General features: G+C 42.9%; 3 protein-coding genes and 1 long non-coding RNA gene across 16 annotated transcripts in view; 2 read left to right on the plus strand and 2 right to left on the minus strand.

Annotated features, from left to right (window-relative positions):
* ANKRD6 (ankyrin repeat domain 6) overlaps positions 1-13,075 on the plus strand; it is a 167,418-nt gene extending 154,343 nt beyond the window's left edge. For 8 of the 12 annotated variants that reach the window (XM_019743299.2, XM_074333297.1, XM_019743301.2 and 5 more), the window contains 7 exons: positions 1,820-1,924; positions 3,281-3,415; positions 3,745-3,930; positions 4,405-4,557; positions 8,153-8,266; positions 8,939-9,065; positions 10,222-13,075. In XM_019743299.2, coding sequence (XP_019598858.2) covers positions 1,820-1,924; positions 3,281-3,415; positions 3,745-3,930; positions 4,405-4,557; positions 8,153-8,266; positions 8,939-9,065; positions 10,222-10,793 — 1,392 coding nt within the window. In that variant the 3' untranslated portion in view covers positions 10,794-13,075. The remainder of the gene's footprint in view (positions 1-1,819; positions 1,925-3,280; positions 3,416-3,744; positions 3,931-4,404; positions 4,558-8,152; positions 8,267-8,938; positions 9,066-10,221) is intronic. The other 4 variants (XM_019743307.2, XM_019743305.2, XM_019743306.2 and 1 more) reach the window with 3 other exon arrangements.
* Positions 13,076-15,007: 1,932 nt separating this feature from the next.
* Positions 15,008-18,343, minus strand: LYRM2 (LYR motif containing 2). The gene is made up of 3 exons (XM_019743252.2): positions 18,211-18,343; positions 17,440-17,580; positions 15,008-16,959 (listed from the first exon to the last, which is right to left on the minus strand). The coding sequence occupies exons 1-3, from the start codon at positions 18,253-18,255 to the stop codon at positions 16,879-16,881; spliced, it is 267 nt and encodes an 88-aa protein (XP_019598811.1). The 5' UTR covers positions 18,256-18,343; the 3' UTR covers positions 15,008-16,878.
* LOC109453509 (uncharacterized) lies at positions 18,079-22,662 on the plus strand. Of its 2 annotated transcripts, none has more exons than XR_002138302.2 (3): positions 18,079-18,236; positions 20,881-21,045; positions 22,433-22,662. It is a non-coding gene; the product is annotated as an uncharacterized LOC109453509 (long non-coding RNA). The 2 variants fall into 2 exon arrangements; XR_002138300.2 differs by having other exon boundaries at positions 18,165-18,304.
* Positions 21,212-23,072, minus strand: part of MDN1 (midasin AAA ATPase 1) — a 133,282-nt gene continuing 131,421 nt past the window's right edge. Inside the window, exon 102 of the mRNA XM_019743250.2 lies at positions 21,212-22,615. Coding sequence (XP_019598809.2) covers positions 22,427-22,615 — 189 coding nt within the window. The 3' untranslated portion in view covers positions 21,212-22,426. The remainder of the gene's footprint in view (positions 22,616-23,072) is intronic.

Here is a 23,072-nt window from a genome sequence, read left to right on the forward strand (position 1 = left end):
TTGATTGATGTGGTTCGCAAGTGCTTCTGAAAGTGAATTTCAGGCTGTTCTGGTGCTGTCTCCTGTTCTGAGTCCATAAACCAGCTGAGCAGACGGGCACTAGTCACTTCCTTTTAGCAGCCTCGGCTTCCTAGTGAGCGTAACCTTAGTTTAGGAATGGCTCTGTACAGTGGTTCTTAGACGTTTTTGGTTTAAGGATGCTTTTACATGTTTAAATACTTTGGAGGCCTACAAAGAGCTTTGTTAATGTGAGGTTTGTCCACCAATGATTACCGTATTTAAAATTAAAAGTTACGAAATATTAAAGATATTTATTTATGCATTTAAAAATAAGTCCATTTTGTGTTAATAGAAATGGCATTGTTTTGTGAAAAGAATGTTTTTTCAAAACAAAAATTGAGAAGAGTAGCATTGTTTTGCATTTTTGCAGATCTCCATACTGTCTTACTTAAAAGAAGATAGCAGGCTTCTCATCTGTTTCCGCATGCAGTCTATTGCCATGTCATGTGTGCAGCCTCTGCTACATGCCACTGTACTGTCATGGAAGAACGAGAGTGAGGAAGGCCCACATTGTCTTCATGTTACGAAAATAATTAATCGCATGGACCCAGGAGTCCCTAGACATGTTCAGAACTGCTGGCTTAGGGGATGAGAATAGGGTTTAAAAATCAGGTTCGTTCACAGACAGATATTGTCAGGGATTTTCCATTTAAGTGATACCCCCTGCCCATAGAGATTCTTTCTGGTGTCACTTAAATATAATGAACATGAGAAGACAGTGTGAAATGAAGAAGAAAAATACTATGTTGAACTTCAGAGAGCCCTTATCTATTTACATAAGAAGACAATGAAATGAAAGGTAGTGTGACCTCCAAAAGTGTTTTCACCTTCTGAACCTCCTTGGTGAAAGGGGGGAACCCTGGAAGTGGGGCAGGGGGCTGGGGAAAGCATGTGAAGCTGAGCCAGTGAAGGTTTCCACCAGCTCCAAGATCTGTGGTTAAATATCCTCTGCCAATGAAGAGGCTGTAAAGCACCAGGGGGGCAGGAAGCACCTGCCAGCCATGAGGGTCCAAGGGGCGCCAGCCATCCACTTTGTCTTGTTAATCCCAACAACTCCCTGTGTTTACATTTGAGAAGGTGAAGCACAGAGGTGTCAGGTAACTTGCCCAGAGATCCTGCAGCTGGCTGCTGGGCTCCATCCCAGGGCTATAGGGCCCCACATGCACTTGCCTGTATCCATTCGTCCTCTTGGCAGAGAGCTGATGCTCCCTTTTGGGGATGAGATTCCTGCCCCACAGTTGGTACCATGGATCACAGATGCACCTCAGTCGTTTTAAATCAAATTGAATATGATTTGGGTACGGCTTGGCCAAGAGAAAATCTAATGGGCTAGTTTGGGTCCCGTGCACTAAGATGATGAGACCCTGCCTGGCACAGGACTGCCGCATCGCACAGCTCCAGGGGACGCGTTCCTCTCCTAGGCTAGGTGAGGGGTGCTCCCTGGAGTAACGCTGAGCCCAGCCGGCACACGCCTGCTGGCAGCCCTGGCCTGGCACTTACATGCCTGTTGTTATTCTCATAGAATGTAAGTTCCTCGAGGTCAGGGACCGGGTCCGACCCATGTCCAGGCCCCTGAAGTGCTGAGCATAAGACATAGGCGGCATTGCAGGTGGTCTGAGGTGCTGTTTGATGCGAATGCTTGGTCTCTCCCACTCGGCTGACGTTCTGTTAGGTCCGAGGGCACCAGGCCCACAGAGAAGCCCCTCACGCGCTGCTGTACACACCGCTGGTTTGTAACAGTGCCTCTTGCCTCCTCCAGGTCTTGCGCTTCAGTCGTGGGCGGAGCCTGAGGAAAAAGAGAGAGAGGCTCAAGGAAGAGAGGAGAGCGCAGTCTGTTCCCAGAGATGAGGTGGCACAGAGCAAGGTGGGGGGTAGCCCTCCAGCCCCTCCCCAACTCCATCCACTCTCCGAGGCTGGGAAATGATCTCCCTGCTGCCTCCGGCTCATCTGGCGGCTGCCATGCCCTCCTCTGTCTCTTCTTTCCCACTGGGTTTCTTCACGTTGCTGTCAGTGTTTTCCCTTTGGCTTCACGCCCGCCACTCCTCCGGGATTTTAGACCGTGTGCCTGTGTGTGTGTGTTGCCCATCTTCCCCAGCACCCTCGTGTGGGGATAGTTACTAGCCCCACGTATCTACGGCCTTGTCACTACTGTGCGGACAGCACTGCCTCTTGGACGCCGTGCTCTTAATTGTGTAGAGCAGTGGTTTTCAACGTGTGGTGTTTACTGTGTCATCAGGGACCTTGTTAGAAATGCAGATTTGGGGGCCTCACCTCAGACCCACTGGATCAGAAACTCTGGGATGGGGCCCAGCAATCAGTGTTTGAACAAGCCCTGCAGGTGAGTCTGACGTAGGCTCGAGTTGGAGAACCACTGGCATGGGTTGGTTGCATCCTCTCTTTTCGCACCGGGAATGGACTGAGGCTGTGCTAGCCCATATGACTCCTTGGCGCAAATTAGAAAAAGATGCCCCCTGGGCAGACCAGCCCAGCACAGGGCACATGGGGTGAATAGAGCCCCAGCTGGATTTCGGTTCCCTCTGTCCCTACTCACCCCCTTGGCTAGGTGCCCTTGTGCAGTCAGCAGCTTGCACAACTATGCCCAGTCACCCTGGAATGAACCATGCCTTCTCAGCTGTCCCAGGAGGAAGGAGCGTGGGACATAGAGAGAACTTGGGCACATAAGCTTTTATACCAAGTACTTATTCTTCTGTCTGTTTCAAAATCCTCTTCTCAGTGTCCAGGGCTAAGGCATTGTAACTTGGATTAAGTTCCTGTGTGTGTAAATTGTACATATTAATTTATAAAAGTTCTTACAAGGACCAGAAACATGTTTTTTTCATTTCAGAGGGTTCTCTCCACTATGAATTGTGAGGGTCCAAATTCAAAGAATGAGTGTGGTGATTTTTTGTTGAAATACAAAAGACCAGAAATCTCTAATGCTAAGGTGTGTTGTGTGTGGTAGGTTCCTGAAGTTCACACAGAATTAGACCCAAGATTGTATTTAGTTTGGTACCTAATAAATGCCAAATACTCCACTGACTGGGAAAAGCGTACATGTTAAGACCACCAAGCAGTGCCCCCTGTGTCTGAAATTTGTCATTGGCAGATTCCCATGGGTCCTATAGTGGATGGAGTTGTGCAAACAGAATTTTATGCCATTATTGAAAAAGGCCAAGGGGGCAAGTAGAACAGGTTTCTGGGCTTTTTTCTTTCCCTGTAGGGAAGTGTCTCGGCAGGAGACACCCCTAGCAGTGAACAGGCTGCACCCAGAAAAGAAGAGGCTAGAGAAGATTTCCTGTCAGCCTCCCCAGAGCCCCAAGCAAAGGACAACAGGCGGAGAAAGTCAAGGCCCAAGGTCAGGAGGCACGTGAAAGCAGCCGAGAGAGGGCTGGGAGGCTGGTTGGCAGAGGGCCCTGGAGAGTGTCATGCCCAACAGCTAAAAAGCCACATCTCTTGGCTGGCTGGTTTGGAGCCAGAGCACAGAAATTAAATCTGCTTAACTTCAGACACAAGGTTAGCGCGCTGATATATTTCTTTGGACATGTGATGCTTGGAGTAGAACGCCGCGAGACAAAGCAAGGCGGGGTTCTTTGCCCCAAAGCGGGTGAGGTGGGAGCCATTGGCTGGGTGTCGGTCGTGCAGATGTCACAGTGCTCAGGGGTGTTGTGTCCTCCTCTCCCACAGGTATCAGCATTTTCTGACCCCACCCCACCCGCAGACCAGCAGCCTGGGCACCAGAAGAACTTGCATGCTCATAATCATCCTAAAAAGAGGCCCAGGCATCGATGTTCGTCCCCTCCCCCTCCCCACGAATTCAGAGCGTACCAGCTCTACACGCTGTACCGGGGCAAGGATGGCAAAGTGATGCAGGTACGTGCCGAGCCCTGTCAGGACACAGGACTGTAGGCTGCAAGCAAGGCTGTTTAACACTGTTTCCGGGGGCTATTCTCCACTTCAGGCATTGGCTTAAGGAAGCATGAGCTTTGAAGAGAAGCCACATGGCCCAGCCCACCTAAACAGTGCATTTAGGCTCCTGGCACTTAGGCCCGGGCAAAAGGGGTGGCGAGGGGGCTCACCATCCTTAGGTAACTAGACAATCTTGAGGCCCCAGGGTGGCTGGATAAAAGCAGCCAGAGGACTGAGACCATGTCTTACCCTCTGAATGTTTCTAGTGCCGACTGGGCCCAACGTCTGGCCCATGGGACGTGGCACAGTGATGACCACACTGAGTCTGTCCCCATGGTCTCTACCCCTGCGGTGCTGACTGGCACATGATGGCTACTGAGAACTGATCTGTCAAAGGCACAAATAGTTGGTTTGATTCCTGTTTTGTTTCCCTCTCAGGCACCAATAAATGGTTGTCGATGTGAACCCCTGATCCACAAGCTGGAGAATCAGTTGGAGGCGACCGTGGAGGAGATCAAAGCGGAGCTGGGATCAGTTCAGGATAAAGTAAATGCCAAGCTGGGGCACATGGAGAATAGGACCCAGCACCAAGTGAGTGAGTCACCCCGCCTCCTCGGGTCAAGGTTCGAGGTGTTCTGACAGACAGTGTAATCGGAAGGGCAGCTCAGTGCGCCTTTCTGGTCTGCAAACGGCCCTGAGCATGTCTGTGGGCTGACAGGGAACAGGCCTGCGTATGAGATTTCTTTGAAACCCATTTATTTAAATTTTTAAAGAACGTGTTTCCATTGCTTCTGATTATAAAAGTAATATATGCCCATTACGGATCATTTTTTAAAATATGAAAATTAGAAATCACCTGTTTGCCCACCGTGATGAAAAAAAGCATTATTAATACTGGGGTTTATTTTCTTCCAGTCTTTGTATATGTCTATGCGCCCTATACCACTTTCCCATTGCACCCGAAATTAGAATGAGCGTGTCTATAACTTTCTTCCTCTTTCCAACTTTTTATTTTGAATATTGTCAAGTATACAGAAAAGTGTACAGGATAACAGTATGAGGAATGCTTGCACACCCTCCACCTAGATTTAACCAGCTGTCAGTGTGTTACCACATTTGCCTTGTGTCTCTCACATACACACTTTTCTCGCTCGCAAACTGCGATGTAGTTACTCTGTCCCGACACCTCACTGAACACTCCCGACTGCACTAAGAATGAGGACTTCCCCCTTCATAACACAAGAGCATCGTCACACCTGAGAAAACCAACAGGAATGGCACAGTATCCAGTTCATATTCAGATTTTCTCCGCTCTCCCAAAATATTGTTTTATGACTGGTTTTTGTTTTTAATCCCAACCCAGGATCCAGTGACTCTTTTGTGTATCTGTGTTATGTCTCTGTGGTCTCTTTCAATCTAGAACAGTCCCCAATTCCTTCACTTTTTTTTTTTCCTTCCTGAATATTTTTAAAGAGTCCTGGCCAAGTGTTTTATAGGATGTTGTATGTCCTGGATTTTTCTGATAGTTTCTTTGTGCTATTATTTCACTTGTTCCTCTATCCCTGTCTTTCTGTAACCTGAAAGTTAGGTCTAGAGGAGTGGTTCTCAGAGTCATTTCCAGACCAGCAGCGTCAGCCTCATCTGTGCACTTGTGGGGTAAAAATGCAAATTCTTGGGCCTCGTTCCAGATCGGCTGAATTTAATTGTGAATAAAACTGGGGGTGGGGTCTAGCCACCTGTTTTAACAGGACCTTCATGGAATGCTAAAGTTGGAGAACTATTGGTCTAGATCCTTATCTAGGTTCAGGTTAAATATTTTTAGCAAGAATACTTCATAGTTAATGGTGTGAACTTCAAGTTACATCACATCAGCGGGTTAGAAATCCCATCATTAATGGTGCTCAGTTTGATCACTTGGCTGAGCTGGTAACCACTCTCTCTCCATTGTCAAGGTACTTATTCCCTTTGTAAATTAGAAAGGTATGACGGATTTCATATTTAAATACAAAAAAATACTTTAAAAAAACTTAGAAAATAACACGTTTATTGGGGAAAACATTCCATGTTCCAGAAGTATGTATCATAGTGACGCTGCTCAGAGATCATTTCCATTCCTTGTTTGGTGTATTTTCCCCATAGATTTTCTCTTCTCTTTTATTGATAGTCACCTATGTTTCACCACTTTTTAACAAAATGGGACCATGCTGTGCTTTGCTTTGTTTTGTTTTGTTTTGCAGCTTACTTTTAAATTTAGTGATGTGTCTTAGACATGTGGAGCTAAGGTGGCTTTTTATAGTGACGTGCTATTGCTGTGTGTGGACGTATGCATGCCGCTATGCTTCCTGCTTTCTGTACTTTATATCACGAACATTTCCCCATGTCCTTGGCTTCATATTCTAGCATATTACCATGTTTCCCCGAAAATAAGACCTAGCCGGACAATCAGCTCTAATGTATCTCTTGGAGCAAAAATTAATATAAGACCAGGCATTATATTATATTATACTGGGTCTTATATTATACAAGACTGGGTTTTATATAATATTATATAAGACCGGGTCTTATGTTATAGTAAAATAAGACTGGGTCTTATATTAATTTTTTTCTCCAAAAGACGCATTAGAGCTGATTGTCTGGCTGTCTTATTTTCGGGGAAACACGGTAATACAACATAGTTTCCTTAGCCATTCCTTTTTGTTAGACTTTAAAGTTGCTTGTAATTTCTCACTCACATAATGCTATGAGGAGCACTTATGTGCAGACTTCAGATTGCTTCTCAGGTTATTTCCTCAGAATTAGGATAATTGGGTCCAAAGTTAAGAATATGTTTAAGGCCCTTGACAATTATTGACAAACTACTAAATAGAAAGGTTGTCCCAATTTCTATCCTACCAGCAGTGTCTGTGTTTCTGTTCCAAACTTTGCCATCACTTCATATTATCATTTCTTAAAAGTGTTTACCAGATTGATTAAGGACACTTAATTATTACCTTGTTCATTGGTGAGGTTGGACATTTATTAAGGTTTATTTGCTCTTCACATCTAGTGGAAAGCCCATTTAAGAAATCTTTTCTTAGAGCCATAATATTTTAGTTAAGACTGCTTTGGGAATAAAAACCTACTTCAGATAGCTTAAGCCCAAAGGGGAGTGTATTAGATGAATGCTGAGATGTCTCAAGGGCCTCTCTTTGGTTCAGACTGGGGTGTAGAGTCGTAGTCCTAATTCCAAGTCACAGAGAAAAGACTCTGGCCCAGCGTGAGTCAGGCACGCCTACCTGACCCAATGCACCGTATCCCAGGAACAAAGCTGTGTATCAACATGGCTGTTCTCGGCAGGGCCCTCTGTACAGGGGGTAATGAGCTGGAGAGCAGCCCAGTCCTAGAAAACAGGGGGAGAGCGGCTCACAGGAAAACAGGGCTGAAGAGACAGAACAGAAGGTGCTCACCACATCTCCAGAACTGATGGTTTTTTATTTCCCAAAATCTGGAGTGTGGAACGTCTTGTATGTTGCCGAGAGAAGAGGAACTCACCAGTGAGCCCTCACGGGCTGGCTCCCACTGACGGCAGTTCCTTTCTCTTTTTCGGACCTTGTCAGAACAGTGCAAGTTCAGCCCTGCTGGGTGTTACGGCCCTTCAGGAAGTGTCATGATGAAGGGGGGACCCAGGAGGGCATGAGGTTGAAAGGTGACAATCACTTGTTCTCTGAAGCAGTCCCTTTGAACTCCTTCCTCAGCCTTCTTCATTGTTGCTTCAGCTACTTTCAGTGAAGCCCAAGAGGATTTGTTCACTGGGAAACCTGGGAATAGCTCCATACTTGTAGAAATAGTTTTCCCTTTCAATCGTAGTCTTGGGAGTACTGTTCTGAAACCTACAGAAACTCTCTTTTACCTACAAGATCTGCATTGGCTCAAGTTTTACATTTACTGTATATTCATAGTCTCTTAAACCCCTTGGGACTATAAACTATGAGAAAAAGAAACATTGGCCTACACAGCAACCTGCTCAGGAATTCTGAAAACAGGAGTGCCATGAATACGACATGAAAATGGGATAAAAGGAGTGGAGGTTTGCTGGCATTCCCTCTGGCCCCTGTCTGGTACCCCAGGCCCCCTTTTCAGGAGTTGAGAGACCAGGGCCCCTCCTTACAGCATCTCAGTCATGTGCTCTTTGCCCACTGCATCCTAGATGCGTGTTCTGGACAAGCTGATGGTTGAGCGACTCTCAGCAGAGAGAACGGAGTGCCTGAACCGCCTGCAGCAGCACTCAGACACGGAGAAGCATGAGGGAGAGAAACGGCAGGTGAGCACCAGCCTCTGTCCATCCTTAACTGGTGGTTTCCCACACCTCTCCACGGAGTTAAGACTGGTACGCAGCCTTGGAGACTCAGAGGCTGTGGTCCCCTACCTGTGTTTGTACTGCACAGCATGTCATTTGTATAACTCGGAGATGAGGTTAATAGGAAAGAACCTGTACAGTTCAGTTCATGTTTGTTGCTGACTATGTCGGCCATAGGTGGAGACTGAACAGCTCGCAGAACATGCTGGGGAAATGTGATGTCTGCCCTGAAGCAGTTCTGTGTGTTGTGCATTTTGAACAAGATTTGGTTCCTGCCCTCAGGGAGTATATGGTCTACCCAAGACAACAGAGATAAAATGAGCACTTGTGAGTGTGTGAGTTCTTGCTCTGAGCAGCCAGAAATGCCTGGTTGGGAAGACTTGGGAAGCGTTGGGTGTTGGAGTGACAGGTGGCTCTTAGTCACTTAATGAAGATTATAGATAGTATCAGCCTGGGTGTTAGGTGAATCCTGGTCTATAAGGGCATGTGGCCTGTCGGGAGTGGGGGTCGGGGGGTTAGCCACAACGTTTGGGCTTGCCAAGGTGGTATCCCCAGCTATCATAATTAAAAAGGTTGTTCTTGATGCTTTAATTCCTAAACCATGTGTCAGATTCATGTGATTATTTTGTTTTATAGATGTCCTTGGTGGATGAATTAAAAACCTGGTGCATGTTAAAGATTCAGAATCTGGAACTGAAGCTTTCTGGAGATTCTAGGGCCTCGCGGGTGAAATCCACCCCATCCACTTGCGAGTCCTCTACAGGTAACCCCCACACACACACCTGTTCCATCCAAAGGTGATGAAACGCTCCCGTCTTGTTCTCTCCTGTATCTGAAAGCGGCGCATAGGACAGGGTGTGGAAAATACTGGATTGCAGAGTGAACTATAGGGGCAAGGGCCAGGTTTTGCTTCCTACTGTATGCTCAGTTCCTGCACAGCAGCAAAGCACTCCTATTTCAGTGTTCAAAAAATATCTGAGTGTAGGAGTAAAAGAATTGTTGATCGGTGATAGCTGTGCTTCAGGTACAGTGTTCATGGTGCCAAGTGGACCCCAAAGATGAGGTGGTGAATCAATATCATCTCCTCAGCAGGGCCCTTGCGCTGGTACTTCTTTCCTTTCTCCTCCGTGACTGGCCTTTACCTTTGTCCAACTCTGTAAAACCTCATTAAGCGGCAGTTCATATACTGAAGCTGCCTCGGGTGCTAGATGAGAGATGCATTAGCCACAGTGACGACCCTCGGTGATGATAATTTGGGGGACGCTCAAAGCTTCAGTACTTAGGCCTCCATGGGGGGCGGGTTTGCTGTATCAAGTGTTTTATGTGTAACATCACAGACCGTCTCTGGAACTGGGGTTTTATCTTCTTTATGCCCCTAATAATGGGGAAAATTTTGGGCAAAATTCTGGGCAAATTTTCCATGCTAGGACTAGTTACAGGGCTTGGCCTGGAGCCCTTGGTATGGGGAATAGGACCACCTTTCCAAACTGGAGCTTGGGTCAGGAACTAGCAATAGGGGTTATGGTGTGGAAGGGGCCCAGAAGTCAGAGAACGAGGATATTCATTCTCATCGATAAATGTCCAGTTCTGTTTTGAGACACTTGGTGAGCTGTGTCATCCTCAGCAATCAGGAAATGGTACCCAGAGCCTTCTCGGGTAGACTGAGACAGGCTAAAGGAAAGGCCAGCAACTGTTTCGGCTCAGATGCCGCCAGCATGACTGACACAGTATCCATGACAGCCCTGAGAAGCCAGGATGATAATCGGGAGGAGTAGGAGGAAGGGCAGAGGACTTACACACTCTGCTTGCTGACCGGAAGGCTGCTGGTTTAGATTCTCAGGACCCTCAAATCCCACCCACAACCACGTGACTGTGTGAACGTCGATTTGCTCTGACTTATGTTTTCCTTCCAAACCCAGGTGTGGATCCATCAGTGGTGACTGCGGGTCCAGTAGCAGCTTCTGACAGTTCCCCTCAGGTGGTGAGGCCCAAGGAAAAGGCCCTCAACTCCACTGCTCCCCACAGACTGCAGCAGGAGCTGTCTTCCTCAGACTGTACAGGCTCCCGCCTGAGGAATGTCAAGGTGCAGACAGCCCTGCTACCCTTGAGAGAGGCAGCCAGATGTGATCAGCAGGCTGGGCCCTGTGTAGACAGAAGCACCCAAACTAAGAAGTCTGGGAAAAGTGGGCAGACGCGGCACCGAGCCCAGCACCCAGCACCCAGCACCACCTGTGGGCAGCCGCCACCAGCAACAGGCAGTGAGCAGACTGCCCCTCACGTTCGAGACACCTCCCAAGCTCTGGAGATTACCCAGTATTTTTTTGAGGCTGTTGCTACCCAGATGGAAAAGTGGTATGAAAGGAAGATTGAAGAAGCACGAAGCCAAGCCAGTCAGAAAGCCCAGCAGGACAAGGCCACTCTGAAGGAACATATTAAAAGTCTAGAAGAGGAGCTTGCTAAGCTAAGGACTAAGGTGCAGAAGGAAAATTAGGACCTGGGAAGTGGCACAGAAAGGATTCTTGAGGATTCTAGTTTTGTACCTGCAGGACAGCTGTACCCAAGGAGTCAATACTGTGCACACAGCAGACTTGCCTTTAAAAAATGAAAAAAAATCACTAATTTCTTAAATGTGCCAGACCCATGTTTCCTATGCCCTGAACTACCGAAGACTTTAACAATTAAACTGAAACCAGGGGAAGCTTGCTTAGTTTCAGGTTTCATTACAAACTCGAAACCTCAGTCCAGGTTCATCTGAAGTTCAAAAGCTCAGATGAAGCGAGCCACTAAGAAACTGAATGATGTGTAAGCCTAAACCCTAAAATGCAGGATGTACAAAATAATATAAGTCAAAAGCAAGGAAATAAGTTAATCCCTTGTGAACTCAAATCAAGTAGTCACTCGTATAAACACCTGCTGTGCCTAGACAAGGGTATCTTTCTGTAAACTGTAACCGAGATGCGCTAAACCCTCTCAAATGCGTAATTCTTAAAATGCTGACATACTAAACAGGTGTAAACTTATCAGATTTTGAGGAGAAAGATTTCCATGATGTCACAAGATCCAGTATATCCTAAAAAATGTTTTGAAAAGCTAGAGTGTATTTAAATAATGAGTAATTGGCTAATAGCACTGGGAATGTTGGTTAATAATGAACTCAAATGAGAAAGTTTCAAACCATTTGATCATAGTTTCTGTATTTTCAGCCAAAATATAATAGAAATACTACAATAGATTAATCCTAATGATATTAAAGCAGATTAATGGGGGAAAACATTCACGTAACAATTATTTGAAACTTCTATAATCTATTCATAATCAAACCCAACTATCTTAGCGTACCTTTCTGAATTTGAGCATATTGATCTGCATTTTATAAAGAAATGAGACTATTTTTTAAAAGTATTTCACTTTTAATTCAGTTCTATCATTGAAGAACCTCAAAAGCTTTCCATTGCTTTGCAGTGACTACATCAAGGTGAATAATTCAATAACTCGATTTAGACCCCACCATTCTCCAGCTTCATGGAGCCCAAAGGATTTTACTCTGTTCTATGGAATATACAAAATTGTAAAAGTAGCTTGGGTGTGTTGAAATTTTGAATTTAATTATCTTTCAAACTTCCTTTCCCTTGGAATGTGGGATTATATCCATCTCCTCAAAATTTCATGTATGCATAGAAACCTCAGTTCTATTTCTATAAAATAGGAGCTGAGGAGCTGTTGTCTGTAGTTTTGATTAAAATGTTGCTCAGTGAGCTAAAGAGAAAAGCATGACTTGACATGGAAACACCCAGAAAAACAAAGTGTGCTTTTTAGTGCCTTTGTGTTTTGCCTACCAAGCTCATAGTTGGTTTCATTTTTCTTAATAGTGACAATCTATGGATATTAGACATTCCTAATAAACGTTGATGTATGTCAGCATTGTAACAGAACACGGATAGGGAATTAATTTGTTCTCTCAAGCTTGTTTTCATGTTTGGAAGCTTGCCTCGTTCCTCACCTCCTACGTAGGTAGACGGTTCTACCCCAGACACTCTGGGTTGCTAAGTGTAGAGGCTCTTTCTTCTTTTCATTTCCCTATGTGTTCCTAATGCAGAATCACAGAATTGTAGAGCTAGGTGCGCTTTGGTAGGAAGTATTTTGATTATGTGATTCCTACCCACCAGAAGCAGGCAGCTTATTATTGTGAACTGGATATTTTTGTCAAAGTCACAGGGAAGAGACCAGTGAGGAATGAGAAAGGTCAAATAAATGTGTCTGGTCTGCAGATTGCATGAATCTTGTCTTACTCTCATTGACGGGAAAACCTATAATAGAGGCAAGATAATAGAACAGAATCAGTCAGCCTCTGAATTCAAAGAGATGGCAGCCTCTCAAGGCCAATGCAATAGCTTTTTTAAGACTGTGTTTGGTCTGTTTTTGTTCGTTATTGTCAAAAACTCAACTATGGGTCTGATGTGTATTTTTCCTTATTTTTCCCTTGTGCTATCTGCTAAAATGAGCAAATGCCACAATAGTATTTTTCCAAAGCAGAACTATTAACAATTTATAGCCTGTCATGTAGGTTGTGTTTCAAACTTAGGCTGGAACGTTCAATAGCATTGGGGAAAATGATGTAAAATACATAAAAGTTGTACAGTATTGCAGTGTTATTTTTTAATTGTTATTGCATTATTGCATTGGGTATAGTAAATATCTGTGATAGATGAATATTAATTCTAACTTACTTTTGACTTTGGGAGCCCAAAATAAAGGAAGTGATGTTTTCATGTTTATACCTTCTTTTTTTCAGTCAAGTACTGATACTTGAGAGGTATGTTGTCTTCTATTGAATATTTTTATCACCTTGATTTGTACCTCCTCCAAGCATTATACATGGTTCTCAACACTATGGATATGAAATTCCTCATTTAAAACATGAAAATGTGAGTACTTTGTTTAGCCTACATTTTCATTTGTGTGACTGACCCAAATTTTATGGTTCCTGAGAGTGCCTTCACCCGCCACACTTTACCATGTTTCCATAAAAGTATAATTTAAATACATCTGTTTTAAAGCAGAGATCAGGTGAACTGCATGAAAAAATTGGGGGGGAGGAAGTCTATCACATGGAAAGATTTCTCAGTACAAGCTTAAACAAATGTTTTGTTTAAATTCTTGACCTTTTGGAAAATACTGAAAAAAAGAGAAGGATCAAACATTACTTGTAAGTGTGTGCAGGCAAAGATAACATTTTTTGACTAATTGTTCCTAAAAGCTAAATAGATTCCTTCTTGCCATATAAAAGCCAATCAATTAAGACTTGTAAGACAAACCAGTTTAAAAAAACTAATGACCTTTTACATTTTATGAATAAGAAAAATAATTAAAATATATTTTTTTGTAATTTTATTTAAGGGGAAATATTCTTTTCCTGTAATAAGTCAAATAGTGTGACTATAAATGTGGATATATTAATTTAAATCCATGAGAAACTAAAGCAAGACACAGTATATATAGCAAAGCACTTTTTAAAATACAAAACAGAGTGGGTAAAAAGTGATTTACTCTTCTTAGTAAAAAAATAATTTAATCCTAATATAATTTTTCAAATGCCTGACTCAAGGAAGGAAATAGCTTATGGTGATTTCTAGTTTGGCTGAGAGTGACAATTTGCTTTTGATCCTGTTTGGGCCTTATTCTACATAATCCCAGTGTTGTTGTTTTTTCAAGGTAGATGTGAGCTGCTGCTTTTTTTTCCCCCCTAGCATTTTCCTTACTCCATAACAGAGCTAATTTAGGTAAGTATGGGTCTCTGCCTCTCAGACTCTTTTGTCTGCTGGTATGACTGCATGTACCAGGAAATTTGTTGTTTTTCTCATATTAGAAAGTCATTTGTCTCTGCAAGCACATTTATAGCAGTGCCCGTACCGTGAATTTAAAATTTCCAACACGATGACACACTTAAAAGGGGGGAATGACACAGGGGCAGTCATATGTTAAATAATAAATAGCCTTAGCTACTTCTCATGCTAGAAGGCTTTTGTATTTTAAAAAAAAAGTTTAATATAAAAAGACTGATTTGTTGTTAGTTCAAATACATAAACTTAACATCGAAACATCTTAAACTTTAGGAACAACTTTCACATTCAAACAAAAGTATAGTTTACAGGGAACACTCAGGAAAGTAATTTGTTGTCTAATCCAGAATATTGATAAAGATGATGAATAAAATGTTTCACCAGCAGTTCTATTATGGCAAGCATCTTAGTTAATGACCATGGTTCCTTATGTGAGAAGAAATTGCTAAATAAATCTTCTTTGGCTAAACAACAGATTTGGCCTATACTTCAGAGGGGATAAACGGAGCACATAAGTGAACAAACTAAAATTAAACTGTTCTTTAGAGATGAAGGTAAAAGCCTGTCTGTTATAATCATCTTAATTTCTGGAAGATAAGAATTTTCAGTGTTTTCCCCACTTTAAAAAATAATCAAAGCAAAACAAACTCCGAGTTAGGTTTTCTTGAATTCTTTGATAGTTGCATCTTGCAAATTCAAACCACAAACGCTCTCACATCTCCCACTGCTAGGAAGAACATCACCAAGTCACTGACTTCCACACCTCATAAAAGAATGATTTCCAGCTTCAAGAGTTTAGATTTACTAGAGACGGTCTATACTTGCATATGTATGTCAATAGAATCAATGTTTCTAAAGGACTCTGTTCAGAAACTGTTCATGAATGCCTTTTTTAATCAGATGACTTTGCAGTAGGTTGACTAATGTACATTTTTATAAAAATCTGAAAACTATCTCATGTAAGCATTTTGAATTAGTAGATTATCCTGTGGAAGTGTTCAGAATTTTGTCTTGTCCTGTGGGCTCTTGAAGCTGTGGGACAGGGAGGTGGACCATGGCACTGTAAGTCATTGACACGTCACCATCAGCTTACGCCTGTCCTCTGGCACATAGTCCAATACTGGATCCATTTTTCATTCTGCAAAATTTCAGCTACATCTTTCAGGTCAGATTCTTGGATTAGCTTTAGATCTGTTCTGTAAATGAGCAGAGGACTTAAGTCTGCAGGACTACCAATCCCAGCCACTTACCACAAACTTTCACTTAAATTGTGTTATACATTTGGTCTCTTTCAAGTGTCTTGAAGTCAACTTCTGTCTCTAATATACTCTTTGAAGTCTGTTTTCTCCTGTCACGGGAGGAGGACCTACTGCACTGAGGATCTTCCCTGATGATTTATTTTACTTCTACATGGATGTTAAGGTGATCGCATTAGTTTCATCCAGAAGTTGCCTAAAAAGAAGTTGCCTCTTCTTTTGGTAAATGTTTCAAGGTGTTCACTAAGCTTCTCTTCTCTTTCCAACAAAGATCTAGAATCCCACTGGTGATCTTTTTGGAGAGTCCTCTGAGTATCAGATCATGACACATCTGAAGAACATACCTCAATGACCCTGAGTGCTAATGCAGAAGGATTTTTCAAGAAAGTTCCAGGGAATCTTCTGAGGTCAGTACACCTCCAATCCTACATCACATACTGTTTTTCAAAACAGCTTGATTGACTTATACAATGTTACATGTCAATTATATGTCTGAATTTTAAAAAATCAGAAAAATCCAGCTTTATTGAGGTATAATTCACATGACACATGTAAAGAGTACATTTAAATGGATTTTAGTATATCCAAAATCTAACTTCAGAATATTTTCAGCACTCCAAAAAGAAATCCTGTATCTATTAAGTTACTCTGAATTCTATTCACAGCCCTAGGCAACCACTAATCTTTCTGCCTATTCTGTACATTCCCTATAAATGGAAGCATATAACACATGATCTTCTGTGATTGGTATCTTTCACTTAATATTTTCCATGTGCAGTACGTATCAGTACTTCACTCATTTTTATTGCTGAATAATGTTTTATTGTATGGATATACCACATTATTTATCCGTTTATCAGCTGGTGGACATTTGGATTGTATCTACTTTTTGTCTATTATGAAATAATGCTATGAACATTTGTGTACTAGTTTTTGTAGATGTATGTTTTCAGTTCTCTTGGTTATAAAACATCAGGTAACTTATGTTTAACCTTTTGAGTAACTGACAGTCTGTTTTCCAAAGTGGCTGGACTATTTTATATTCCCATCAGCAAGGTGTGAGGGTTCCAACTTCGCCACATCTTCACTAATATTTGTTATCTCCCTTTTTAAATATAGCCATTCTAGTGGATTTGTAGTATATTATTGTGGTTTTGATTTGCACTTCCCTGATGGATAATGGTGTTGAATATCTTTTTCTGTGCTAACTGACCATTTGTTGTACTGATGTTTGCTTCTCACAAAAACTGCTGACAAATCGAGAAACATTTTCAAAACACAGGGTATGTTTTTCAGTGCTAAGGCAATTGTTCTGATGCGCTTCTCTTTTGCTCTTTGTGACATGCCATGCTCCATGTTCTGATATTATGGCTGAGAACTGTACATACAAACAGTTTGACTTGGCTTTAGGCTGCTCATAATTGAGCCTAAGCAGAACAAAACACATGGAGGCTGAAAATCTTTCAGAATAATGCTATAGTTACGATTTCGCTAAAGCAAGTGTTTTTTCTAACTCCTTGAGCTGTATATTGCCTTGGGTGATCATCATCCGTATTGTATCCTGTAGGAGAAAGTGAAATCTGGTCACTGGTTTTACCTGATTAAACAAGGTACAGTCCTACCATTTAATTTGTTAAAGTCAAGAACCAATACTGAGAATTGGAATCGCTGCATCTTAGGAAAGCCAAAAGTTAGCAAGGGGTGCACAATATCTGGCATGCTTTCATATACCCGTTATACTTCTCAAACCATCATGCTGTAATATTTCTAATCTTTTCGTGTGTGTGTGTGTGTGTGTGTGTGTGTGGAATGTGTGGTGTGACAGAAAAATCAGATGATGCGAGTATAGTGTCACTAGAGCACAGATTGTAAAATTTAAAATATTATTTATAAAAGTGGAAAATCAGTAACATTAAGAGCAATGATCAAGATACATCATCTCAGTAAAATTTATATTCCAAGATGTCTACTGAACATTTAAAAAATTTCACTAATCACTACAAAAAGGCCAGGGCCTGTCTTCACCATAATCTGTTCTCACCTCCTCTGTGGCACTTTTGTTTCTTTTGAATTCTTCCCTTGCCCAGTCCTTCAGGTATTTGCGATCAGAATCATTTGGAACTTGCCGAATCGCTTGTAAAATCCTTCTGTAGAGAAGGAGGACTTGTTGCCTTCTCAAGAACTGTACAGGGGAGGAGAAATGGTATTTACAACTGTTCAATCCCTGGAGGGTTCTACTTTAGCAAACTAAACCTCAATTTGAAAAGGGCAAAGAAAAGCTTTTTTTCTTTTAAGAAAACGTAATGTACTTGGGTTGTTTGCGTACTACTCTGTCAAACGCGCTTACTGGGCAGAAAAAGGACTACCAGACTCCTAGAAACTGTAACCACAGTAACAGCACTTTTTCTAAATTAACGCAGTGGTTAGAAATCCCTTGGTGACCTCGTGTGCTCTTCACCATAGCTCAGCACAGCAGGCAGAGCAGTTTTTACCGTGGCCATTGGACAGCTGAGGCATTTAGGCTCCAAGAGCTCAGGAGCGCGGCGTGCCTCCCGCGTCCGCAACTGGAAGACAGGTTTCTGCTCGCCCCCGCCCTTCCACTGCCCTCCCCGGGAGCTGCCAGTCGACCCCACGCAGGAAGCAAGCCCCACCCCCTTCCGCCCAGGCCAATCACAGCGGGACCGCGCAGGGTCACCCGGCTCAATCGCTCCCCAGACGCACCGCACTCGGTAGACTGGGTGCGGGGTGAGATGGAGGATTGAGTTCAGACCCGGGAAAGCTGGTCTAGAAGGCCCGCAAGAAAAGCTGGTACCTGCTTTAGCGTTAGTGTCGCTGGGGGTAAGCGGGAAGTCGCCATGTCCTGCAGACAGCACGGTTCCCTAAAGCCACAGCGCGCAGGAGCGGAAGTGAGGATGACGGGGCGGGGCGAACTCGGTTTCCCGGGAGATAGTAGGTGGATGGTGCGTCGGCCTGGAGAGCCAGGCGGGGGGAATTGAAGCCTGAGGGTTTGCAACCACTTACAAGCTGTGTAGCCTTGGGCAGTGTCACTTGTCGTAGCCTAAGTTTTCTCTTCTGTAAAACGGGACAAGGGTTCCTGTGTCATAGATTGTGATAAGGTATAAGTGGTAAGGCATTTAACAGTTCCTGGCACGTGGTTGTGAGTGTCATTAAATTGAAGTTGTTGTTTGGAGGTGAGGGGGGGATTATTTTAGTGTGTTCCTTTTGAGCTTTTAAAGTGTGTGTAGTTGTCAATACTAGATGTTTAAAACTCTCGTATTTAAAATTTGCGTCCAGCCCCCTTGCCGCTTATTTCCCCCCTGCTCTTTTCTGTTGCAATCATTTTCCCAGCGGCGGGAGCCTTCATGATCCTCGTTAGTGATGAGGCTTTAAATGGCTGCCCCATTGCGGCTTTAAGAATTGTGTATCACTAATAACAAGGAAGTGAATGAACAGCTGTACGCCTTAAGATTTTATTCTCGTCATTATTTTGTCCTCCCCACAACACACAGCACAAGCCCTTAGGTTATATTACTGTAAGTGGGGTTAGTGAATCTTTGCTGTATTACTTTTCCAAATAGGATTGTTCCAAAGTAAAATACAGCCAGAAATATTCACTCAATTACCCGTTTACTTGATGAACACTTACAAAATGTGCATTCAGTTACTGGTTGCCTTGTGTTTTGGAATGTTTGGTGCTCCCTTTTCCTAGTTGTTGTTCTGGCTACTTAACCTCTCCTGGCCTGTTTCCTCATCTGGATGATATAGCATCTACCTCAAGTTGCTGTGGTATGTGTAATGCAGAGAACAGGACCTGGCGTATATAAGCACTCCAATGACGAGCTTTTTGGAATATTACCAGGCTTAAACCCCATGACCACTTTTTAAAAGTTGTCTACTAATTAGCAATAGCAATTCGTTGCTGATTTTTTTTCTTTTAAATATTAGTGAAGTTAAACATCCCTTGCCACTTTGTTACACTTATTTTGTGAATTGTCATGACTTTGGTCCATTAATGCTGATCAAGACTTTCATCCTAATTTTATATGGCCTGTTTGTCTATTAATTTTTTATTTTGGCCCTTTATATAGCTTAAAGTGTCCTTCTACACAATAACATGTATTTTTAACAGGTTTTTCAATTTCATTTTTTCTTCAGAGCTTTGTAATTTTTTCATTATTAATGTTTAAAATATTTACTCCATCTAGAAGTTGATTTATGGTATGATATGGATGTAAGTTTTCCAGCTGCTAAACTATAACTTCAATAATTTATTCCTCTTCCTGGGCTTTGTGATGCCACATGGCAAATTATTTCAGGGTTTGAATAATCTGTTCAGGGTTGTTATCTGGGACTAGTATGTTATTTTTAAATTTTGTTGTTGTTATAATTTATTATCTGGCAGGAATACTCCCCTGTAGTTTCTTGTAAGAATTTTCTATTATTAATGTATGATCTTTAGAAATGTTTTGTATCATTTCCCTCTAAATCATCTTACAGTCTTTATTGAAATTATGATAGTGTTGAATCTAAATTAGTATGTGAGAAGACATTTTAAAACTATTCTTCCCATCCGGAAACATTCACTTATGCTAGATAGTGGCAATACTGTCATGTGTCACAAGTGCTCCATCCTCAGCAGGAAGACAGGTAAATCCAATTACAGGTTCCGTATTACAGGTTCCGACCATGGGAGCACATTCTTCCTGGGGGCTTGTCTGAGCTAGGTGTTTGTCAGGAAGGCAAAGTAGGTAAGAGAACTCCAGACAAACACCTGGAACACGGGGAGGTTCTAGGAGCTCTGTGGTTTGCTGTGACCAGATGACACAGTGCGGTGGGGATGCAGGGAAAGGAGGGAGAGCAGAGTCAGGGCACACTAAGTAAGAAGCACTGAACAGTACTGACTTCACCAGAGGGACTTTCTTCTGAAGGACCTTCTGAAAGATCTCCTTGGATGTTGTAAGATGAAGTGAAGCTAGCAGAGGTTAGTCTGGAATATCACTTAAGTACTCCAGATTACAGATTTAAAAGAATTCCAGCTGCAGTGCACAGGGGAAGACAGAATAAGCTAGACGTCCATAAGTTAGGGCAGACCAGACTGGGGTTTGGATGAAGACAGAGGAAAGTGCAGCAGATGTAAAGGCTGAACAGCAGGTGAACACGAGTATGGAAGAGAGTAAGCACATCCTCAGTTCCTTCTAAGTTGACTCTTGCTCCTTATCCTGGGCCAGGGTCTGCCCAACCCCCACTCCATCGGTTCCTGAAAGGTCTCCTGTGGCTTCCTAACCCCTTTTCCTGCACTAGCACAAGCTGAAAAATGGCACTTTGGGTAGGCTTACTGGAATTCCTACTGTCCCAGTCGTATGAGCTATTCTACGGCCAAAGGAATCCTATTTTAGCACCAGTTGGGAGCTGCTGTTTAGATAATCCTAGTAGATATGATAAACTCCATCACCCTCATAATGCTGCTGTCTTCTCTTACCAGATCCAACCCGACTGGAAGAGTTAAATTTCCTGCCCATAAAGAGCTTTGGCTAATGAAATCTAAGTGGAAGAGATGTCACAATCTTTGTGTGTTTCCAGCAACTCACCTTGTTTCCTCTGCCATGAGGCCAGCATGCCGCAGCTCACCTACCTGGACGTGACACAAGTAAGAAATAAACCCTTACTATATATATATATATATATATACACAAGCCACTGACGTGGGGTCATGTAAACCTAAACTAGTGACAGCTGACTCACCCAGCAGCAAGGTCATTCCCCAGCACACCTTTTATATTCCTCTGTTGTATTCCATTAAGCATGGTCACCAATACATCACCAGTGGTTTATTTTTTTAATAGTTTTCAGAATATAAGCTGCATAGCTTTTTAGAATAAAAAATAATGATACAAGATCAGGTACATGCTTTAGGACGCTTGGTTAAATAACAAGCGATCTGTCTTTCATGACCACCTCAAAAGAGTGGCAAACTTCACAGTGTAACTTGATAACAGACGTGGAGATAACAGTTACATCATGGCATGTTGTCTACAAAAGAACATTCTGACAGTCAGAACTTAAATAGAACACAGCATACAGTTTCAAGTATTCAAGCACTGCTTTCTGGCCAAGTAAAATCTGCCTCAAAACCATTGATGTATTTTGAGTAGGGGAAAAAAATAGAGGTTAGCTGCTTAGTTCTTCTGGATATAGCATACCTTTCTCCAGAATGAGACTGGCTCAGACCATCTTAGAAGCAGTGTGAGGAATGCTTCTTCCCCTTAACTGTTAATAAAAAAATGAACTAAAAAAATAATAAATTACTACAACAACAGGGACTGTGGCACTGAGAAAATGAAATAAACAAAGAAAAGTCATCTTTCCATTATTGCATAGTCTCCCAAAGCAGCAAATGTGAGGGCCACTGAAAAGCCACTTCATGAGTTCCCATACTGTCTGGTTGCTTTATGAACACACACACAACAAGCTTCCTACCCTTGAGAAGGTAGTTCCTTTTGCATGAAACACGATAAGAAAACATACTCAGAGTCTGAAAAACTGCAGCTGTCTCGGCCACTTGACAGCTTTTGGGTCCACACAATGGGCTTGGCAAGGGCGAACCTTCGAGCGGGATCAAAAGGGCATCTCCCTTCGGGCTTTTACTGAAAGGACTGGCACAGTCCCGTGTTCCTGGCAGCATTTCCTCAAGGCAGGTGTCCAGGGTCCCTACAAGGGAAAGCAGGCAGCTGGGCCCCAAGGGTGGGGTCGGCCTACTCTCAGGCCAGGGCTTCCAAGACAGGCGGGCAGAGCAGCCCTGCCCCAGGTTTGTTACAAGAACAGTAACCTAAGCAAAGCAAGGAATCCGAGAGCTTGCTCTCTGCCCTGCAATCATGTAAAAGAAAATGTACATAGCAATAAAATTTTTGTAGCTGTTGGGTAAATTTTTATAAATCAGGTCTAAGAAAGAATATCATACTTTAGAGCTGCGAGTTCAGAAACATCCTGATTGGTTTAAAGTCGCAACTTTGGACCTTGTTATTTCTGGTCTACAGGTGGTCAGAGGCGGTCACCAGCTCAAACCACTGCCTGAGGGCATCGCTGAGCGTCTCGGGGAGCGCATTCATATCACGAAGAATTATATAGAAAGGGAATGGGAACTCTTCCATGTAGGATCGGATTTCAGGCATCTCTCCAGGTCCTTTAAATATTGGTACTTTAATGTCCAAAATAGAATCCTGTCAATAGAAAATACGTTGAAATAAAAGCTAAATCAGTGTCCTTGGCTAGCGCTTCCATGATTTCTTTTCCAGACATTTTTCAGATCTCCTGCATCTAATTCCTGCACATTAGCTTTTATTACTAAGTAAAACAATTTTCAGAACTCTCATTGAGGAAGAAACAGATCTTTCTAAGCACCTCTTCCAAAAGTGAGGGAAAGGGGTGTAAGAAAACCTGGTTTCCCTGCAAAAGTATCTCGCATTCTCAACTTGGAATGATTCACATTAAATCTTCAACTTGTTACTATGGGCATCTTTCACTGGGCTACTGATTCTTCCTGCTCTGAGGAGGGCACTGCTGATACAAATAACTGGAAAGGGCTTGTCTACATTTCCACGTGCACAGGGCCCATTACCAAGAGTTGGCACGGGAAGTGGTTAAGAGGATGGTCTCTGGAGTCAGTCTGAATCCTGG

Source organism: Rhinolophus sinicus, linkage group LG05, assembly GCF_036562045.2.
Source record: "Rhinolophus sinicus isolate RSC01 linkage group LG05, ASM3656204v1, whole genome shotgun sequence".
In the NCBI taxonomy this organism is placed as follows: domain Eukaryota; kingdom Metazoa; phylum Chordata; class Mammalia; order Chiroptera; family Rhinolophidae; genus Rhinolophus; species Rhinolophus sinicus.

What these genes read in the sequence shown, in the direction of transcription:
- LYRM2 (XM_019743252.2), bottom strand. Translation starts at nt 18,255, where the DNA reads ATGGCGACTTCCCGCTTACCCCCAGCGACACTAACGCTAAAGCAG. An exon ending in CGACACTAACGCTAAAGCAG is followed by an intron (nt 17,581 to 18,210) that starts GTACCAGCTTTT and finishes TCCCCTGTACAG; the next exon opens with TTCTTGAGAAGGCAACAAGT. An exon ending in ACAAAAGTGCCACAGAGGAG is followed by an intron (nt 16,960 to 17,439) that starts GTGAGAACAGAT and finishes TTTCTCCTACAG; the next exon opens with GATACAATACGGATGATGAT.